Genomic DNA, 16447 nt, shown 5'->3' on the forward strand with positions numbered 1-16447 from the left:
TCCTTGCTAACCCTGCCTTGTCACAAGAGAAATGTAAGATTTCTTGAAGATGATGAAAATGCATTAATAACAAGTAATGTAGGAAAGTAATATAAGCCATTGCTGCACGCTTTACTCTGTTTTGAAATGGTATGTTTATGTTGCTTTTGTGTATTGCTCACATATGTTTAGAGTAGATATTGTAAAAGCAAACAAAAAAACTAAAAAAACCCTGATAGGTTGTGCTGTTGAGGTGACAGCAGTAACAAACAGTTGCTGCATTGTCACCAGATACTGGAAGTGCATGGTGTAATCACACGCTTATGAGCCCGAATTTAGGCACTCATGTAAACATAAGACAACCTAAATTTTCATGTTTACCTAGCTTAATTTCACTGATTGTGTTGTGCTCTCTGTATGTGTGTTTGTACTCTTGCATGTGGCAATAGCAGTATATTTTGTTCATTTCTGACAGAATTCCAACATGAATTATTCTTGTCTTAAAAGGAGCAGGTGTGCCAAGCAAAAGTTAGTACTAAATGTTTTCATTACATAATTTGAATTTATGTGGAAGTAACTCCTTTATTTCTGTGTATTAATTTACGAAAGTACTCCACTGGATAAACTGGTATTAAAAAGATAGGTAGGAAGTCTGTGTGTTTAATTTCCTGATACACATGCACATACACACATATAAAATTATCTGCTAACTTCCATGTGCTACTAATATTTTACTGACCTAGCCCACTAAAAGCTGCTTCTAGGGTTGTAGATTTAACTTGCTGCATGCTGGGATTTTCTCTGGAATAGCTGATTTCTCTCACTTTTAATGCAATGATTTGTGACTTCCGTTTCTCGTCTTTCCTGTCTGTCTGACTCTGATGTTTGTGCTTTCCAATTCACAGGCATGCAGTATGGTGGATATGTTAATAATCAAGCTAGCTCTGCACCAGCTCCCTTGTCATCAAGTTCAGATGATGAGGAAGAGGATGAGGAGGATGAGGAAGCAGGTTGGCTTTAGCTTTACACCAGTATCTTGTTCTCTTCCTACTCAAGGTTTTCCCCATATTTCCATCCCCTGAAACTTTTTCTTCCTTTAATACAAAGCATCACCTTGACTCTTCAGCTTGAGATTTCCCATCTGTTTCTAGTATAGTAAACAAAAATAACTTCAGGAGTGACCAACAAATAGGTCTTTTTTTTTGTCACGTTAATATCAGATGTTTTATGACTCTAACAAAGTAATATTTACAGCTTGCAAGACTCCCGTATTTTTAGTATTTTGATTTGCAGTGAGTTTTAACTGAAGATAACTGGCAGTAGAACTTACACTGATAATTGTTCAGGTTAAGCTACCAGATGGCATTTGTATCGTTACATTAAACAGTGTTTACCTTGTTTCTCATTTTATGCATAAGGAACTCATTCAATTAAGGTAGTAAACACTGAGAGGTTGTAAGTGTGCTATTTAGGACAGTAAATTAATCTGTGCTGATTTTCTTCTCCTTCTAAAGGTGTATGTCTCAATGGTCAGGCTCATAGGTTCACTTTTAATCTGCTTGCTTTGTAGAAAACTTTAAAAGTTTGTTGATTTTTCATTTTTAAGAAGCAGTTTGTCCTGATTGGTTGAAGTGTTACATACTTGGTTGCATTTTGCCTGTTTTGTCAGAATGACCTGGTTTTGTGAGTTTAAAGTTTCTCAGCAGTTTAGTTTCTTCAATTTTGGTAACCTTTTCTTTTGGAACTGAAGAAGTCTTTACTGACAGCATGAGTGGTAACGGTATAAAAGCTTTTTTTGAGATAAACATGAGACTGCTACCCTTGTTGATAGATGGAAGTAACAGCACATACCTTGTACTGCTGGCTTTTAGTATTGATTGCAAATAGGAAACTATTGTCACTTTTTCTTTAATTTTATGATACATGTTGTCAGAAAAAAAAACCAGTGCCAGTTTTATTAAAATAATTAAATCATCATCTAGAATACTGTGAAAATAGTGTAGTGTACTGATAATATTTCTCAGTATTTAATTATTTTCAGTATATATACTGAAAATAATTCTATGAAGAGTGGAACAAAGCAATAATGACATCCAGGTCATAATTAAGAGCAGTGTGTTGAGTTTGCCTGCCAAGATTTCTGTCCAAATGATGTTGATTAGGTTTTTTATCAATTGTAACCTTTTTCTCCTTACTTTGTTCCCTAAACAAAGTTTCATACTCCCTACCATCATTCTGTCTCAAGTTCTGTACTTCACTAAAACCTGTAACCTTAGAGGTATCATTGCATTTAAATGTATGTTACGGAAAAGCGTGAAAGGGCACCCAGGTTCCATACAGAGTCTGTCTGATTAATAAGCAGCATACTGCTTTATGCCCTGTCAGCAGGAGCTAATGCAAATCCTAAACAGATTTCAGTAGACTAATTTCAGGCTTGGACTGTCACAGTGGTTTTATGAAGAATAGGTGCTGGAAATCTGGTTGCTTGTGTTCGTGTAACTTACTTTTGTTGACCTAACAAAAGTATATTTTGACTTTTCTGTAGTAAGACTTAGAAAAGCTTTAAAAGCCCTAATCCTGATCAGGGTAAAAAAAGTCATGAATCTTGATTCCTTCAGCTTCTAGAACAGAAAATAAAATCTCACAATTATGTTCTTTAGTAACCTCCAGGATTTAAAAAAAATATAACATTTACAGTGAAAATCTGAAAACTAAGATTGTGTGAATGTCACAGAATTAAATTTTACTTTAAATAATATATTATTGTTAGTCTTATGGATTTTTTAAATAGCTTTTCTGTTTCTTAATTGAATGCTTTAAAAGCAAAATGCTCAAGAATTATCCATACTGTCAGTATGGTCCAATGGTATTTCTGTATCCCAAATGTCAGTGACGTTATGTTTTCATATGCAGAGTCTCTTCACTTGGAAGTCTCAAATGTTCCACCATTGAAGTTTTCCCTTGAAATACTTTCAGCTTGGGATGTGTGGTCATGGTTGATCCTTCCGAGTAGAACAGTATCACTGAATCTTTTCAGTCTTTTCTGCCACAAAAATTATATATACAATTTTCTTTTTTTTCCTCAATTCGTAAATAGACACTTTTTTTTCTTTCACACTTCATGGCTTGGCGTGTTTTAAAGAGAACATACATTTCATCTTCTTGGCCCTTTTTTCATTGGAAATAAATGTGCATGAAATCGTGTTGGAAGAGATATTTTAAAGTAATTCTTTGTTTGCCAGATGTTTTACAATAAGATATTCAAGATCTTTGCATACGTTGAACTAAAAATTAAGCAATAGAGTCTCTTCAGTCCTGACAGCTATGTATGTGCTCATTGTGCTCCTTTATATCTGCCTAGTTAACTTTTGGTACTTAATTTTACCATAGTTACTTTTTACTTAGCTACTTTAGGCTGAGCCAAGAGTAATTGTTTATACCGACTGAAGTTCAGACTCTTGTCAATGATAATGGAAAATAGAATGTTTAGACTGAGAGGAAAGCTAGCTGTGAATTAGAATGATACAGAAGGGAGGGAAGAATTAGATCCTTGTCAGTTTGGCTTGAAGGTGGATAATCATTCTGAAGATGATGGGAATCTTCTGTTGCTTGCAGTTGTGAAGAAAGTCGTGAATGGACTGTTCTTAAAATGTGCATGGCCTCAGTTCATACAGTCTAGAAAGAACTTTTGGTTAAATAGAAAAATATTTTTTATTTCAAGAAACAACTTTTTTCATTGTTTTTGTCTTTTTCCCATTGATCTCTCTTGCTGTTTGTTGGGCACGTGCTTGTTGTTTTTAGTATCTTGCTGACTATATTTTCTCCCTCTCTTCTTTACAGTGGTAATAGTTTTCAAGTCTTAGGGCTGAAGTGGTGGGTTTTTTCCCCAGGATCTTTCTTGACAGTTTCTTATCAAAGATTTTAGGAAAAAAAAAAAATCTCAGTCTCTTATTTATCAAAAGTTTGCTATTTCTGATATTCCTAAAGTTAAACTATTTTCCTCCCCCAGCACTTGACAGTTCCTCTACTACAAGCAGTGCCTCTCCTGTTCTGAACAATTATGATGCTCTGGAAGGAGGTGGCTATCCAGGTAAGCAGTTTGTTTTAAATTATTTATTCAAGGACATTAATGTGGGTTTTTATTGTTTCTGGTGTTGTATATTGTTAATTAGCAAGTAAATGAAAGGCGGTGCCTATGAAAGGAACAGGGGAAATCATCAGAGGAAACATACGTGTCTTTTAAAATAATTTCTCACAGTTTTAACACTGAAGTTCATATAACCATTTAATAAAACTTCCCTGAATCATAAGTCATACTTTCCATTGTAGTATTAAGGGTAGTGCAGAAAATATGCTGAGTGTGAAAGCAGCATCTTTTTTCTAGATTATACTGTATGCCTGATTATGTTGTTGGCATTAGAAGCTGATAATTGTTGCTGACACATCACAGAAGTTTTGGGAGACCAACAGTATCAGCTTGCAGAGATGCTTGGATCACGTTATTGTCTTTTATTTTTCTTCATTTAAAGAAAATCGCTGCTGTTTTGCTTACTCTTAGCTCTAAGACTATCAGGACTTTCAGGTTGGTTCTAAATTAACCTACTGGCTGACTACCTTGGTCTTGAAATCTGTAGAGCTGCCATTTTGAGAGCAAGTGGAAAAGATGCTATTCAAAGTATTTCAGCCAGTATTTTAAATTAATAATTGGATTAATTTGGAGGGCCTATCCCCTCCTGGTTCCTTTGCCTTGTTCTGGCCCCTGGGAGTGTCACAGTAGTTTGCCATCGTTTGATGGGTTCCTGATTACAGCAAGATTTCTCTCAGTTAGAAAGCTGTATTGTTATCCACATAGAGTCTAGCAGGACTACAAATTCTATACCCTCTGGCCTAATAACTAACCATTTTGGTTCTGCTGAAAGCATATTCTAAAAAGAACTTGTTCCTTTTGCTTTTAAAGATAAACAAAATCAGTATTAGGTTTCCTAAATCTGTTGCTGTTTTTTTATTGTTTTATTGGGATTTTTCCCTCATGGAGTGTTCATGACAAACGTGGTTTCTTGGCAGTTGGTTTCTTGAGTGCTTTTCTCCTTTGCTTGCACTTTTCCCAGTTGACTTCACCAAGCTTAAATTCTTCTGAAACTTAGCTCACATCTGTAGACATTTCAAAAGAGTACTTTGATCTCTTTACAGCTGTTAAGTTCACTGTGGATTTAGGTCGATGTCTTACTTTCAGTTTGAACTTGAAAAATAGCAGAACTAAGCTGTGCTGCAGGCATATATGAGAGAAACTTGCATCAGGTTAAAACTTCAAAAGAGAGCATGCTTTATTTCTCCTCTACCATTTATGAATACTGTCAAAATATAAGGCTAAACCAATGGAACTCTTCTCTAACTGTAGGCATGGCTTTTCATGAAGTAATCATGGAATCATGGAATGATTCTAGTCATGCTATGACAGTTTTCAGAAGTGGTAGAGGGGAGACTAAGCATGAATAGTGTCATTTCTGGTTTATATCAAATGTATATATTGGAATAAAATGTGGTTCTATTTTTATTCAATTCAAATGATTTTTTTTTCAAGTTGCCTCTTTTTGTAAAGTAACATTTTGTTTGTAGTGACACAAGACCCTGGTCATCTTCCATACATACTGTCTTTGTCAAAATTCTTGAAATAATCTTTCTTTTTAATTCTTTTTTTCAGTGCAGAAAAATAACTTGATGGATAATGAAAAAAATTACGAATGGCAATGTTGTTTTGAAGCATTTAGGAGTTTACATTTAAATTAAGAAGGAAATAATAAGTATATTCAATACCTGTGGCATTTCTTTTGTCTTTCCAGAGACACGTTCTGTGACTAGCAGTCCAGTTCCCTCTCCGTCAGTCCTCCAAACATCAAAAGCTTCTAAGCCCTTTGGTTATGGATATCCAGCACTGCAGCCAGGCTACCAAAATGCAACACCACCTACTCCTGTGCAGCCCAGTAATCCAGGACACCATTCTGGTTTTCAGCACTATGCACAGGCTTGTATTCTTAATTTTAAAATTATTTTATGAAGTAAATTCCTGGGAAAACCCTTTTCTGTGTGATGTATTTCCCCTTTATTTTCATATTTCATATTTTTATAGTTTCTGAGACAATAAACATTAGGTATAATGTTGGTGTCATATTGATGTCTGGTTCTAAAGTTATTGGAAGACTTTTGAATGAAAGTGTTAAGTGTTGCCTCCAGGTAGTTAGGCTTAACAAGTTTACTTCACCAGTTATTAGCAAACTCCACACTGTTAAGTTTTGATGTTTGAAAGAGCTGAGCTTTATTGATAGGAAACAATGAAGAAGCATGAGGAAGTACTTGATCAGTATACATCAGGGCATTGCTATAGGCTATGATCTCAAGCATTAAATGACCTTATGAGCAAGGTCATAAGGCATAGCATGGCCTAGGGTCCAGATACAAGAGCTCTGTAGAGCTTGTGCTGCCTGTGTGTAGTGGAGCAAGCTGCCTGCATCTGCTCTGTTTTCCTCATAAAGATAGCTCCAAACACCCAAGAAATTGTGTACAATCACCTGATTGCTGTTGTACACGTGAATCCCCAGATAACAGTGGCAGAAAAAGAGCCAGGTACTGAGGCAAGACACAAATGCTGAAGAAGTGCAGAGGAATGTATGTGCAAAGGGGTCTAGAAAAAGAAACATACTGATACACAAATCCTGCTTACTGAAGTAAGGGCCAGCCGGCAAAGACAGTGAAACTGCTGTGGTAGGTGATCAAAATTCCTTACTGCATATAACATCCAGTAAGACTCTCACTGTCACAGGCATAATGTGAAATGTGACTTGGAAGAAATGTTTCATTTAATTTTTTTTTTTTTTTTAATTGAAAGGGTTGGCTTCATCTTTACTGTAATGTGAGATGAAGTTAGGCTCTTTCAGGAGCACACAGTAAAAGAACAGCAGTTGCTTCAAGTGAATAAGGGTTGGACATCTAAGGAGAAAATGCTTTAGGATGGGAGTGGGGAAGCACTAGAACAGATTGTGCTGTGAAATTGTCAATCCTTAGATATTTTGAAAACTTAGCTGGATGAATCTCTATGACCAACCTAAACTAACTTTAAAGTTAGCCTTGCTTGAGCAAGGGGTAAACTACCAGACCTCAAAGGTGCCTTCCAACCTAACCTTTTCTCCTCTTCTGTGGTGTTTTGCTTTAATTTAAAAATAAATATTTAAGGTCAGTGTCTGTAACTTGGAAAAGTTGATTGTAATAAAAGTTAAATTGCAGAGCAGAGTGGGAGAGAAATTGTGTCCGCCTTTTTAGTAATTTGTTTTCTTATGCCTGGAGAGATCGAAGGATTATGTGTGATTTCCATTGTTGATTTGTGTAATGAATTTGAATTTTGTCCTATGATACACATTTGGAAAGTGTGTCACATTTGTTGTAGCATTTTTAAATTTCTACACTCCTTTTGTTTGTCTGGGTTTGTTACTAACTGCTGCCTTTTTTAATACGTGTCTGGAAGGGGGGGCACTACAAGAAGATTGAAGATTGTTATTTAAACATGATGGCGTGTTTACCTGTTTGTCATGCTCTTAATTTTACAGCAATATCCAGGTGTGAACCAGCTGTCCTCTTCCTTAGGAGGATTAAGTCTACAGCATTCTCAGCAGCCAGAAAGCTTGAGACCAGTAAACCTTACACATGATAGAAATATTTTACCGGTGTCTTCAGTTCCAGCACCTGTGCCTAACTTGAATTCTGATCTTAGGAAATTAAACTGCAGTCCAGAGTAAGTTTACTGTGTCTAGGAGAGTGTCTTATATTTTTAGTGGGCAATAATTATTTAAAATTTCAAAAAGTGTCTCAGCTGACTCCTAACTTCGAATCTTAGTGATGAACTAATAAAATCCCTTTTAACTGAAAATAAGTTTATCCTCTGAATCATTGCACAAATATTTTAACTGACCTACCATCAGAATTTATTATATGCAGTAAGTGTAGCTGGTTCCTAAGTATTTTAATAATTTTTCTATATCTTCATCTTGTTTTATCAATTTAAAAAAAGGTATTTTAATAAACACCTTAATCTTACGCACTATGTTTCATAGAATATTTTGTAATATTGCATAGGATTTTTTCCACAAAAGTATTATGATTATGCCTGAATACACCTAATAATTTATGAGTGTATTTTACTATGATAATTCAGCAATCATGTATCCGTTTACCTCTAATTAACATTAAGTTGTATTATCAACTATCCCAAGTCAAGTGCAGCTAAGTACAGTGGAAAGTGCTTTTCCCCAAAGATTTTATTTGTAATTCCAAAATAAGCATTCTTCATTGCCTCAAAGTGACTCAGCATCCGTATTCTTGTAGTGACAGTGCATGGTCCCACTGGAAAACAAAAATCAGAAAACTGAAGGCCTGGAAATCATTCTTACATGTGGAACACTTTTGACAGCACTATTTGTGCTCTGGGCTTTTTTAGTGTCCCTTCATGTTACAGAGAACAAAAGGTTTTGACTTTCTCAGTATTTGGGATCCTTTTCTACTGTTTTCTTATATAAAGATGACATTCTGAGTACTAGTTAAATACTCTCTTGGTTCCCTGGAAAAATCTTTATAATGAACAGAAAAATACATAGTTTTCATTGGGTGTTGTATCCAAAACAGTTATGTGTCTTAATTGCAAGTTGGCTTTGCTATACTTGCATTGCTGAACTACTAAACTGTGGAGCAGGGGAGTATTTTTTTGTTTCTTTACAAAGCCTTTTTAAAAATCGTTCTGCATTTTTTAAATTAAATCATCTTTGTAAAACATAGGATTTCTTAAATTTCTAAGTTCTTTAAAATCAGGTTTTCAATGTCTTTTAAAATTTCATTTTTAACATAATGTTTCTTTTTCCTTTCAGCTCATTTCGATGTACATTGACAAATATTCCGCAGACACAGGCTTTGTTAAACAAAGCTAAGCTTCCTTTGGGTTTGTTGCTGCATCCCTTCAGGGACCTGACGGTAAAGTACCTTACTTTTTTTGTGTGTGTGTTTGTTCTATATATGCATTTGCTTTATTTTCATTCACAATGAAACATAATGAACTCTAAGTCCCAAGTTTAACAGAAGTACAAAAAGATTGTATGCGACTTAGAGAGGAGGAGAGCAAAAAAAGCCTTGAAATTGCTACTTCATTGAAATGCATAAGGGAGAAGCCCTTCAAGTTTATTTTTTTGTTGTTGGAAGTCGTTTCTTGCCTGTGGTTCTCTGAAGAATTGCCACTCTGGGTATTGGGCTCACATCTTGAAAAGGTGTTCACAGAGCTCTCCTGAAGAGTTGTGCTCGGTTTAAACATGTGACTGGCCTGATACTTGCTGTCAGCAGAACATAAACACAATATAAGATTGCAGCTATATCCATAAGCTTCCTTCATTCATGTTAAGCAACTCCTCGCAATGTAATTTATTAGCATTTATGTAAAAATGTAAATAACTGTCTGGTATAACTTCTTCTTATTAATTGTGTGTGTTCTTTGTGTAAGATTTGCTGTCCATCATATTTCTTATAGAGTCACTCAAAAGTTGTCCTTTCATAATTCCTTTTGACATAGTAGCTGTAATTTAAAGTAGTTTCATTTAAGATCTTACTACATCTTTGATTTTGAGACTATATTAAGAAAATAATTAAGTGTTAAGTTTTTTGGGTTTGGGGGACATTTTTTTAATAGACATCATAATTGCTCTATGAAATTGAACTAAACAGCTAAAAAGAAAGATGATAGAAAATGAAGCCTCAGAAAGCTTTTATGAACTGTACTGCACAGAGATGATTTCCATAAAGTATATTGCATACCTTTGTGACAGCTTTTCATTGTTTCCTTTTCAGCAATTGCCAGTAATAACTTCAAGTACAATAGTGAGATGCAGATCCTGCAGGACTTATATCAACCCTTTTGTTTCTTTCATTGATCAAAGGCGGTGGAAATGCAACCTTTGCTATAGAGTTAATGATGGTAAGTGACTGGAGCAGGAGATGCTTACATTTATAGAATCTCTTTCAAGTATTTGCATTGTATCAGTCCATGGGATATTTTACATTAAAACATAAACTACAGTGACAATGTCCTTATGATCCAGAGATTCTGAAAAGCATCTTAAGGCAGATGTGTTGTGCTTTTTCTTGAAGCAAAAGATTGTTTTGCAATCTTTGTGAACATGAAGAAAGTGTATTCATAATATGCTGATTCCTTGTCTAATGAATTCAGCTTATCCCACTGACTGCTGTTGCAATATGCAAATGGAAACATGATGACAGCTACAATCCAGGCCAGAGGTTATGAGAAACAGTACAGATTGCTGCTTCTTGTGAAATGCTCTACTTGTATTGCTGTTTCATAGTTGGGGATCTGTTGTTGTTTAAAATACATAAATTTTCTTTCCAACTGCTGATTGAACTTGGATGTTAACAATATGCTTAAGATATTTGAAATGTTCCTTTTTTTATGTATCTTTAATGTAAATTTTTTGCTATTGCAATAATTCAAGTGTGCCCACATTACTTTGCATTTAGCTATAATAATGTTTTTTATTTTCTGACAAAAATATAATTTGTATTTGGGGGGAATTTTTTTTTTAATAGTTCCTGAAGAATTTATGTATAATCCTCTGACACGGTCTTATGGAGAGCCTCACAAACGGCCAGAGGTGCAAAATTCTACAGTGGAATTCATTGCTTCTTCAGACTATATGGTAAGAAAAAGTTTTCATAGTAACTTCAACAGCAATTGCATATTAGTATAATAGTGCTTGAAATTAATGTTTCATCTTGGTCCAGTGATGTGTATTAATTTTTCTGTGAAGCTCCTCTTAACATCAAGGAATAGTTAAATTAATATTTTGAGTTTTGGCTGATACAAACAGTCAGAAGCTTTTAAGTTAAAAGTAATTCAATGTGTGTTGTCGTTCAGTGTAGTTTAATGTGGCACAGTCAGATTTGAATCCGATGCAGTGTGATTTCTGCCTTTCTCCCTCATTTTGAGGATTTTTTGAAAGACCAGTAATAGAATAATGAGCAAATTAATTCATCTTGAAATTGCCAGTTAGTAATTGTGAAGAAATGTATTTTATTAGGAGTCAGCAAAAAACTGCTGGGATGGTGGTCTTATCTGCCTGGGAAAAGGCCTAATGACATTAGCAGCAGCAGAAAAAATAAATTGTTCTCTTGTCTTTGAATTGAAACATTGTGGCAGACATTTTACAGTGAATAAACAGCTTGGTACATAATTGGGGGAAGGGGGTAGGTAGAATGCTTTAACCCTGTTTCATGGATCACATTGTCCATGTACTGAAAGAACAATGGAATTTAAAAGATGAAAGTTGGTATCTTTCATCAGGTTTGAATTGACTGTTGGATGGAGGGACTAAAATATCCTTTTTTCTCCCTGAACTATAACATTTTATGTTTATTACAAATGACAGTTATTAACCACTGGGGATTGTGGTTAAGGTTGTCTGCATATTGCTTAGTAAATTACCTTTATTGCATAATGTATACCTTGCATTTTTCTAAGTATTCCCTTTTCCTACTTCCCTTTCTAGTGACTAATCACTTTTAACATTTATTTTAATATGATTTTTGAATGTTTTTATTTTTTTTTTTACTTTGTAGCTTCGTCCTCCTCAGCCTGCGGTATATTTATTTGTTTTAGATGTGTCTCATAATGCAGTGGAGGCTGGATATTTGACAATACTCTGCCAGTCATTGCTGGAAAACATAGACAAGTAAGAGTATAAATAACCTTTTCAAATCAGCTAACATGTTATGAAAAATTGTAACTGAAAATTTTGAAGGAAATTTCAAAGTTTCTAAACATTCTGTCCCTAAAGGGCAAAAGTTCCATTGCCTGGAATTCCTTCCCTGCATGTGTATCTGGATATAATTTAATTACTTATCTGCAGGGAATATTTAGCTGTACTTTCTAAAAACATGTTGATTGTACAAAAGATTTTTAAATTTCATTCTTTGCTCTTGCCAAGACCAACAAAAATAATAAATTTGAGCAGTTAAATTATCTGATTCTTGTGCTGAAAGGTCTGAGGTGCTGCAAACCGTAACATTGTAACCATAAGAGTAAGACTGCCTGGGAGAACTGTGTTTGTCAGTTCGGGTTTTTTAGATCACAATTACCCTGTGCCAATTTCTGTGTTTTTATTTTTGCACTGGGACAGCGTGTATGGGGTTGTTCCTGGTGCATTTTGAGTGAGGGTTAATGAGCTTCACTGTGTTCCTGCCTTTTGACAACTAGTCCTGTGGAGGCCTTGCCTTAAAAATTCCTTTCTACAAGTTTTTCATGGTGAGCTTTTCTCTTGAAGAAGCCAACATATACATTAAAAATATTTGCTTCCATTTTTTCATTCAGTCTTTCTTTATTCAGGTTTTTTGTGGCTATTTTGTCAACAGAATCTCAGAAACATGCTTAATTATTTTAGGAAAATTCATAAAATCCCATGCTAAGTCCACAGGAAAATCAGTGCCATTTATGATACCCAGATGGTAAAAGCAAATATTGCCTCTAATGCTCTTGGTCACTGTCATGGTTTTCAGCACTCCATGATGTTTTTTATATTTTACTTGAGAAATTCCCTGTTTTGTATTATGCCATGCACTGAAATATGGTCCACATAAGAAATAAATATATGGCGTTGTAGAAACATTGGATTATGGTTTAGAGCTGTAAGTATTCTGTAACTACATTAGTAAATGGGGGTTCTGAATTAGGAAACGGCAGAATGCACTGTTTTCTATTAAAGGACTGAGAAGGCTGTCTTCTTTCATGTGTCAGTCTAAATGAATTTATTAAGCTCTCTTGTGGAACAAAGCATCAATATATTATTGAGTGCTTATCATTTCTGTATCATTTCCCCAGCTTTTCAGAAGATGTTGGGGAAATATTGATTATATTCGTGTTTCAGATCTCCCTTCTAATGTTCTCCTTTCACTTCTTTACACATGAACTGAGTTTCTTCTAACATCAGCAGGAGCCCTGAGTATCTGTGTGTCTTGAAAGAGAGATTTAGGGCTTAATAGTTTATTTTTTAATGCTTCAGGCTGCCTGGAGATTCAAGAACAAGAATAGGGTTCATAACGTTTGACAGCACTGTTCAGTTTTACAACTTGCAAGAAGGTTTATCACAGCCTCAGATGCTGATTGTCTCAGATATTGATGGTAAGTAAAAAGAAAATGGAAGCTGAATTTTTGAGAACTTAATATTTATTTTTTCCCCAGAACAAAGATTAAAATCTCTCAACTATTTGGTATTAGGTCATTATTATTGAATGAGAATATTCTTTTGAAAAATAGTCTTGCGCTAGCTGCAGAGTAGATGATGTTTAAAACGTGAAATTCAGTAGTTAATTTTGCTTTGAATCAGAAAATATTGTATTTGAATCAGAAAAGACTGTATTACTCTAACACACGTGTATCTTTATATAATTTACTTATGTGCAAGGAATATTTAGCTGTAACACACATTAGAAAAGTAGACTGTTTCATGGTGTTTGTAGCAGTGGGCAATGAAATGTTTTGTTCTGTTTTAGTGTTATTTTTTTCTTTAATAATTTTTTTTTCTATTCTCTCCACAGATATTTTCCTACCTACACCAGATAGTTTACTTGTAAATCTCCATGAAAGCAAAGAGGTATGATGGCTCAAAATATGTCATTAAATTCAAGGTGGTAAATATTTGAAACAGATGTTCCTGTTAAACTTTGAATTCAAACATAATCTTCATAATATGTAGTTCCAATGCTAATTTTTCATTATGGAAGTATTACATGTTGTTTCATTGATACATCATAGCTTTTAAAAATACAACTTTGTTTTCCTTAGTGTGTTAAAACAGAACTGAAATATTTCGTACTGCTTCTGCCACTTCAGTCGTGGCAGTACAGCTTTTTTGAAGCAACAGAAAGTTTCAAGCTTGCAGAATCTCATAAAATACTTTTCGATCTGTTCTGCAGCTGATAAAAGATCTATTGAATGCATTACCAAATATGTTCACCAATACAAGAGAAACACACAGTGCATTGGGCCCTGCTCTCCAGGCTGCATTTAAACTGATGTCCCCAACGGGTGGTCGGATCTCTGTGTTTCAAACCCAGTTACCATCTTTGGGAGCGGGGCTTTTGCATTCCAGAGAGGATCCCAATCAAAGGTCAAGCACAAAGGTAAAAAACTTGCTTACTATTCATTTCAAAAGACTAAGGACTGGCCATGTCTTTCTGACTTGCATAGTTCTGCAGATCAATTGCTTCATCTTCATTTATAGCAATTAACTAAATTTTAATTACGTCAATGTTTATGCATTTAAGATCCCTACTTTATAAATGTATGTGTGGTATTACTTCTTTTGAAGTGCATGAGCTGTCTTTGGCCTTTGGTCCATAATTTTTCTTGGCAAGCAAAAGAAGATGCAAATATTTGTGACTCAGTTAACTCAGATGCTGCTGAATAGTATGTCTTTTGTTCCAAGAACTCTAAAAAGCATAATTGTTGTCATAACTCCTCCCTCTATGATTTATTTACTATAGGTGGTCCAGCATCTTGGTCCAGCAACAGACTTTTATAAGAAGTTGGCACTGGACTGCTCTGGCCAGCAGACTGCTGTGGATTTATTTCTCTTAAGTTCACAATATTCTGATCTAGCTTCTCTTGGTAAGGAGTACCTGATTCCCTCTTTCTGCACTGTTGTCTCTCTTCAGAAGCACCTCAAGAATTCTTAAGTCATGTAAATATTTTAGCACTTCTGTTATTGCACCTCATTTTGCAAAGGAATTGACCTCGAAGTTGATGGAAGTAAAGAGCAGAAGTACTATATTGGTGGTATCAGACAATTTATTCTAGGATTTCAAAGTTTTAAATGAGAAGTATTCTCCTGCTAAAGGAACAGGAAACAGAAACGTGGCAAGGAATAAATGAAGTTTAATTATAGGGGTAGAACAGAGTTATCTTTTGATAATTATCCAAGATTTGTCTCTGTACATACACTTAATTTTATCTCTACACCATTAGATATTTCTGCAAGCACTTCAATCTTATCTGCCAAATGTAGGATGCTTATTGAGCTTGGTGTATAATTAGGTCATTATGTGTTGGGGTGATTCATTTCTTCACTTGCCTGGGTCTGGGACAGTTCTCACTGTCTTACTGATGTGGGTGATATTGAGAAGATGAACAGAGATGTGGCTTGTGGAAGTCTAGACACAATTGTTATGTCCTGATTTCATGTTACAGTTTTACTTCTTAACTGTATCTTTCCTTCCTTCTCAGCTTGCATGTCCAAGTATTCTGCTGGATGCATCTATTACTATCCATCTTTCCATCGTAGCCATAATCCTGCTCAGGCTGAAAAGTTACAAAAAGACCTGAAAAGATACCTTACAAGAAAGATTGGATTTGAAGCAGTTATGCGCATAAGATGTACAAAAGGTGTGTCTTAAATACTGATTCATATGCAACGATTGGTGTAAATGTGTTAGCAATCATTTTGAATATGCTTAGTCTTTAGCAACATTAAATTGAATGTTATTTTTCTTTCTTTGAAGAGTAAAGGAGTTACCTTCTTTATGTTGTTAGCTTGTGGTGTTTGATTTTTTGTTTTGTTTTTTAGTTGATGGTACCATCTCTCTGTAAGTTGACATGTGTAGTGTGAGGGCATCATTCACTTTGGAGTGTTCACAGACTTGAACATGAACTCTGCAGGATCATGCTGAAATATCTAATGATTCATGTAATTGGTTCTACGTGATAGAATTTTTACTGTTTTCTTCAACCTTAGCTTGAGGGCTGGGGTTTTAGTTACTGTGAGATTTTTTCCATGCTGTTTTAACCTCACTCTGAATTATTTAATCTACTTCTAGGTCTTTCAATACACACTTTCCATGGGAATTTTTTTGTACGATCTACTGATTTACTGTCCCTTGCCAATGTCAATCCTGATGCTGGATTTGCAGTACAAATGTCTATAGAGGAAAGTCTGACTGACACATCTTTAGTTTGTTTTCAAACAGCTCTTTTGTATACTTCCAGTAAAGGTAAATAAATTCAAATTAATTGGTCAGTAGGCTTTTTGTTTCTTTTTATTTCAGTTTTGTAGTGTTTGTAAAGTTGTTCCACAGCCTTTTGTTGTGCTCTATACCCTAAAAGAATCTTGTCAGAGCTAGTAAGCCTACTTGGCAGTTAATCACATAATGGAAATCCTTACAAACACTGTTTTAATGTGAAAATTTCATCTGCATTTGACATAGTGCTGATTCAGCAAGACTTTTTTACTTAAAAGTCTGGCCTTGTTACAAGCAGTAACATGTTTGGCAGGCACTTTGTCCAAACACACAGACCTGTGATGGATTGGATCAAGCTGCAGTTACTACACTGGGTGAGCATAAAGAATAGCAGCTAATTTCTATGGTAGAAGATGCT

General features: G+C 34.9%; 1 protein-coding gene across 2 annotated transcripts in view; it reads left to right on the plus strand.

Moving 5' to 3' along the window:
• Positions 1–16447, plus strand: part of SEC24B (SEC24 homolog B, COPII coat complex component) — a 46287-nt gene that overhangs the window by 18201 nt on the left and 11639 nt on the right. Inside the window, exons 4-17 of one of the 2 annotated variants that reach the window (XM_053940709.1) lie at positions 885–989; positions 3989–4069; positions 5820–6001; positions 7578–7762; positions 8889–8991; positions 9856–9982; positions 10609–10718; positions 11638–11750; positions 13077–13195; positions 13612–13667; positions 13990–14196; positions 14560–14683; positions 15299–15457; positions 15889–16062. In XM_053940709.1, the coding sequence (XP_053796684.1) occupies positions 885–989; positions 3989–4069; positions 5820–6001; positions 7578–7762; positions 8889–8991; positions 9856–9982; positions 10609–10718; positions 11638–11750; positions 13077–13195; positions 13612–13667; positions 13990–14196; positions 14560–14683; positions 15299–15457; positions 15889–16062 (1845 nt within the window). The remainder of the gene's footprint in view (positions 1–884; positions 990–3988; positions 4070–5819; positions 6002–7577; positions 7763–8888; positions 8992–9855; positions 9983–10608; positions 10719–11637; positions 11751–13076; positions 13196–13611; positions 13668–13989; positions 14197–14559; positions 14684–15298; positions 15458–15888; positions 16063–16447) is intronic. The other variant, XM_053940710.1, reaches the window with a different exon arrangement.

This window comes from Vidua chalybeata, chromosome 4 (genome assembly GCF_026979565.1).
Source record: "Vidua chalybeata isolate OUT-0048 chromosome 4, bVidCha1 merged haplotype, whole genome shotgun sequence".
In the NCBI taxonomy this organism is placed as follows: domain Eukaryota; kingdom Metazoa; phylum Chordata; class Aves; order Passeriformes; family Viduidae; genus Vidua; species Vidua chalybeata.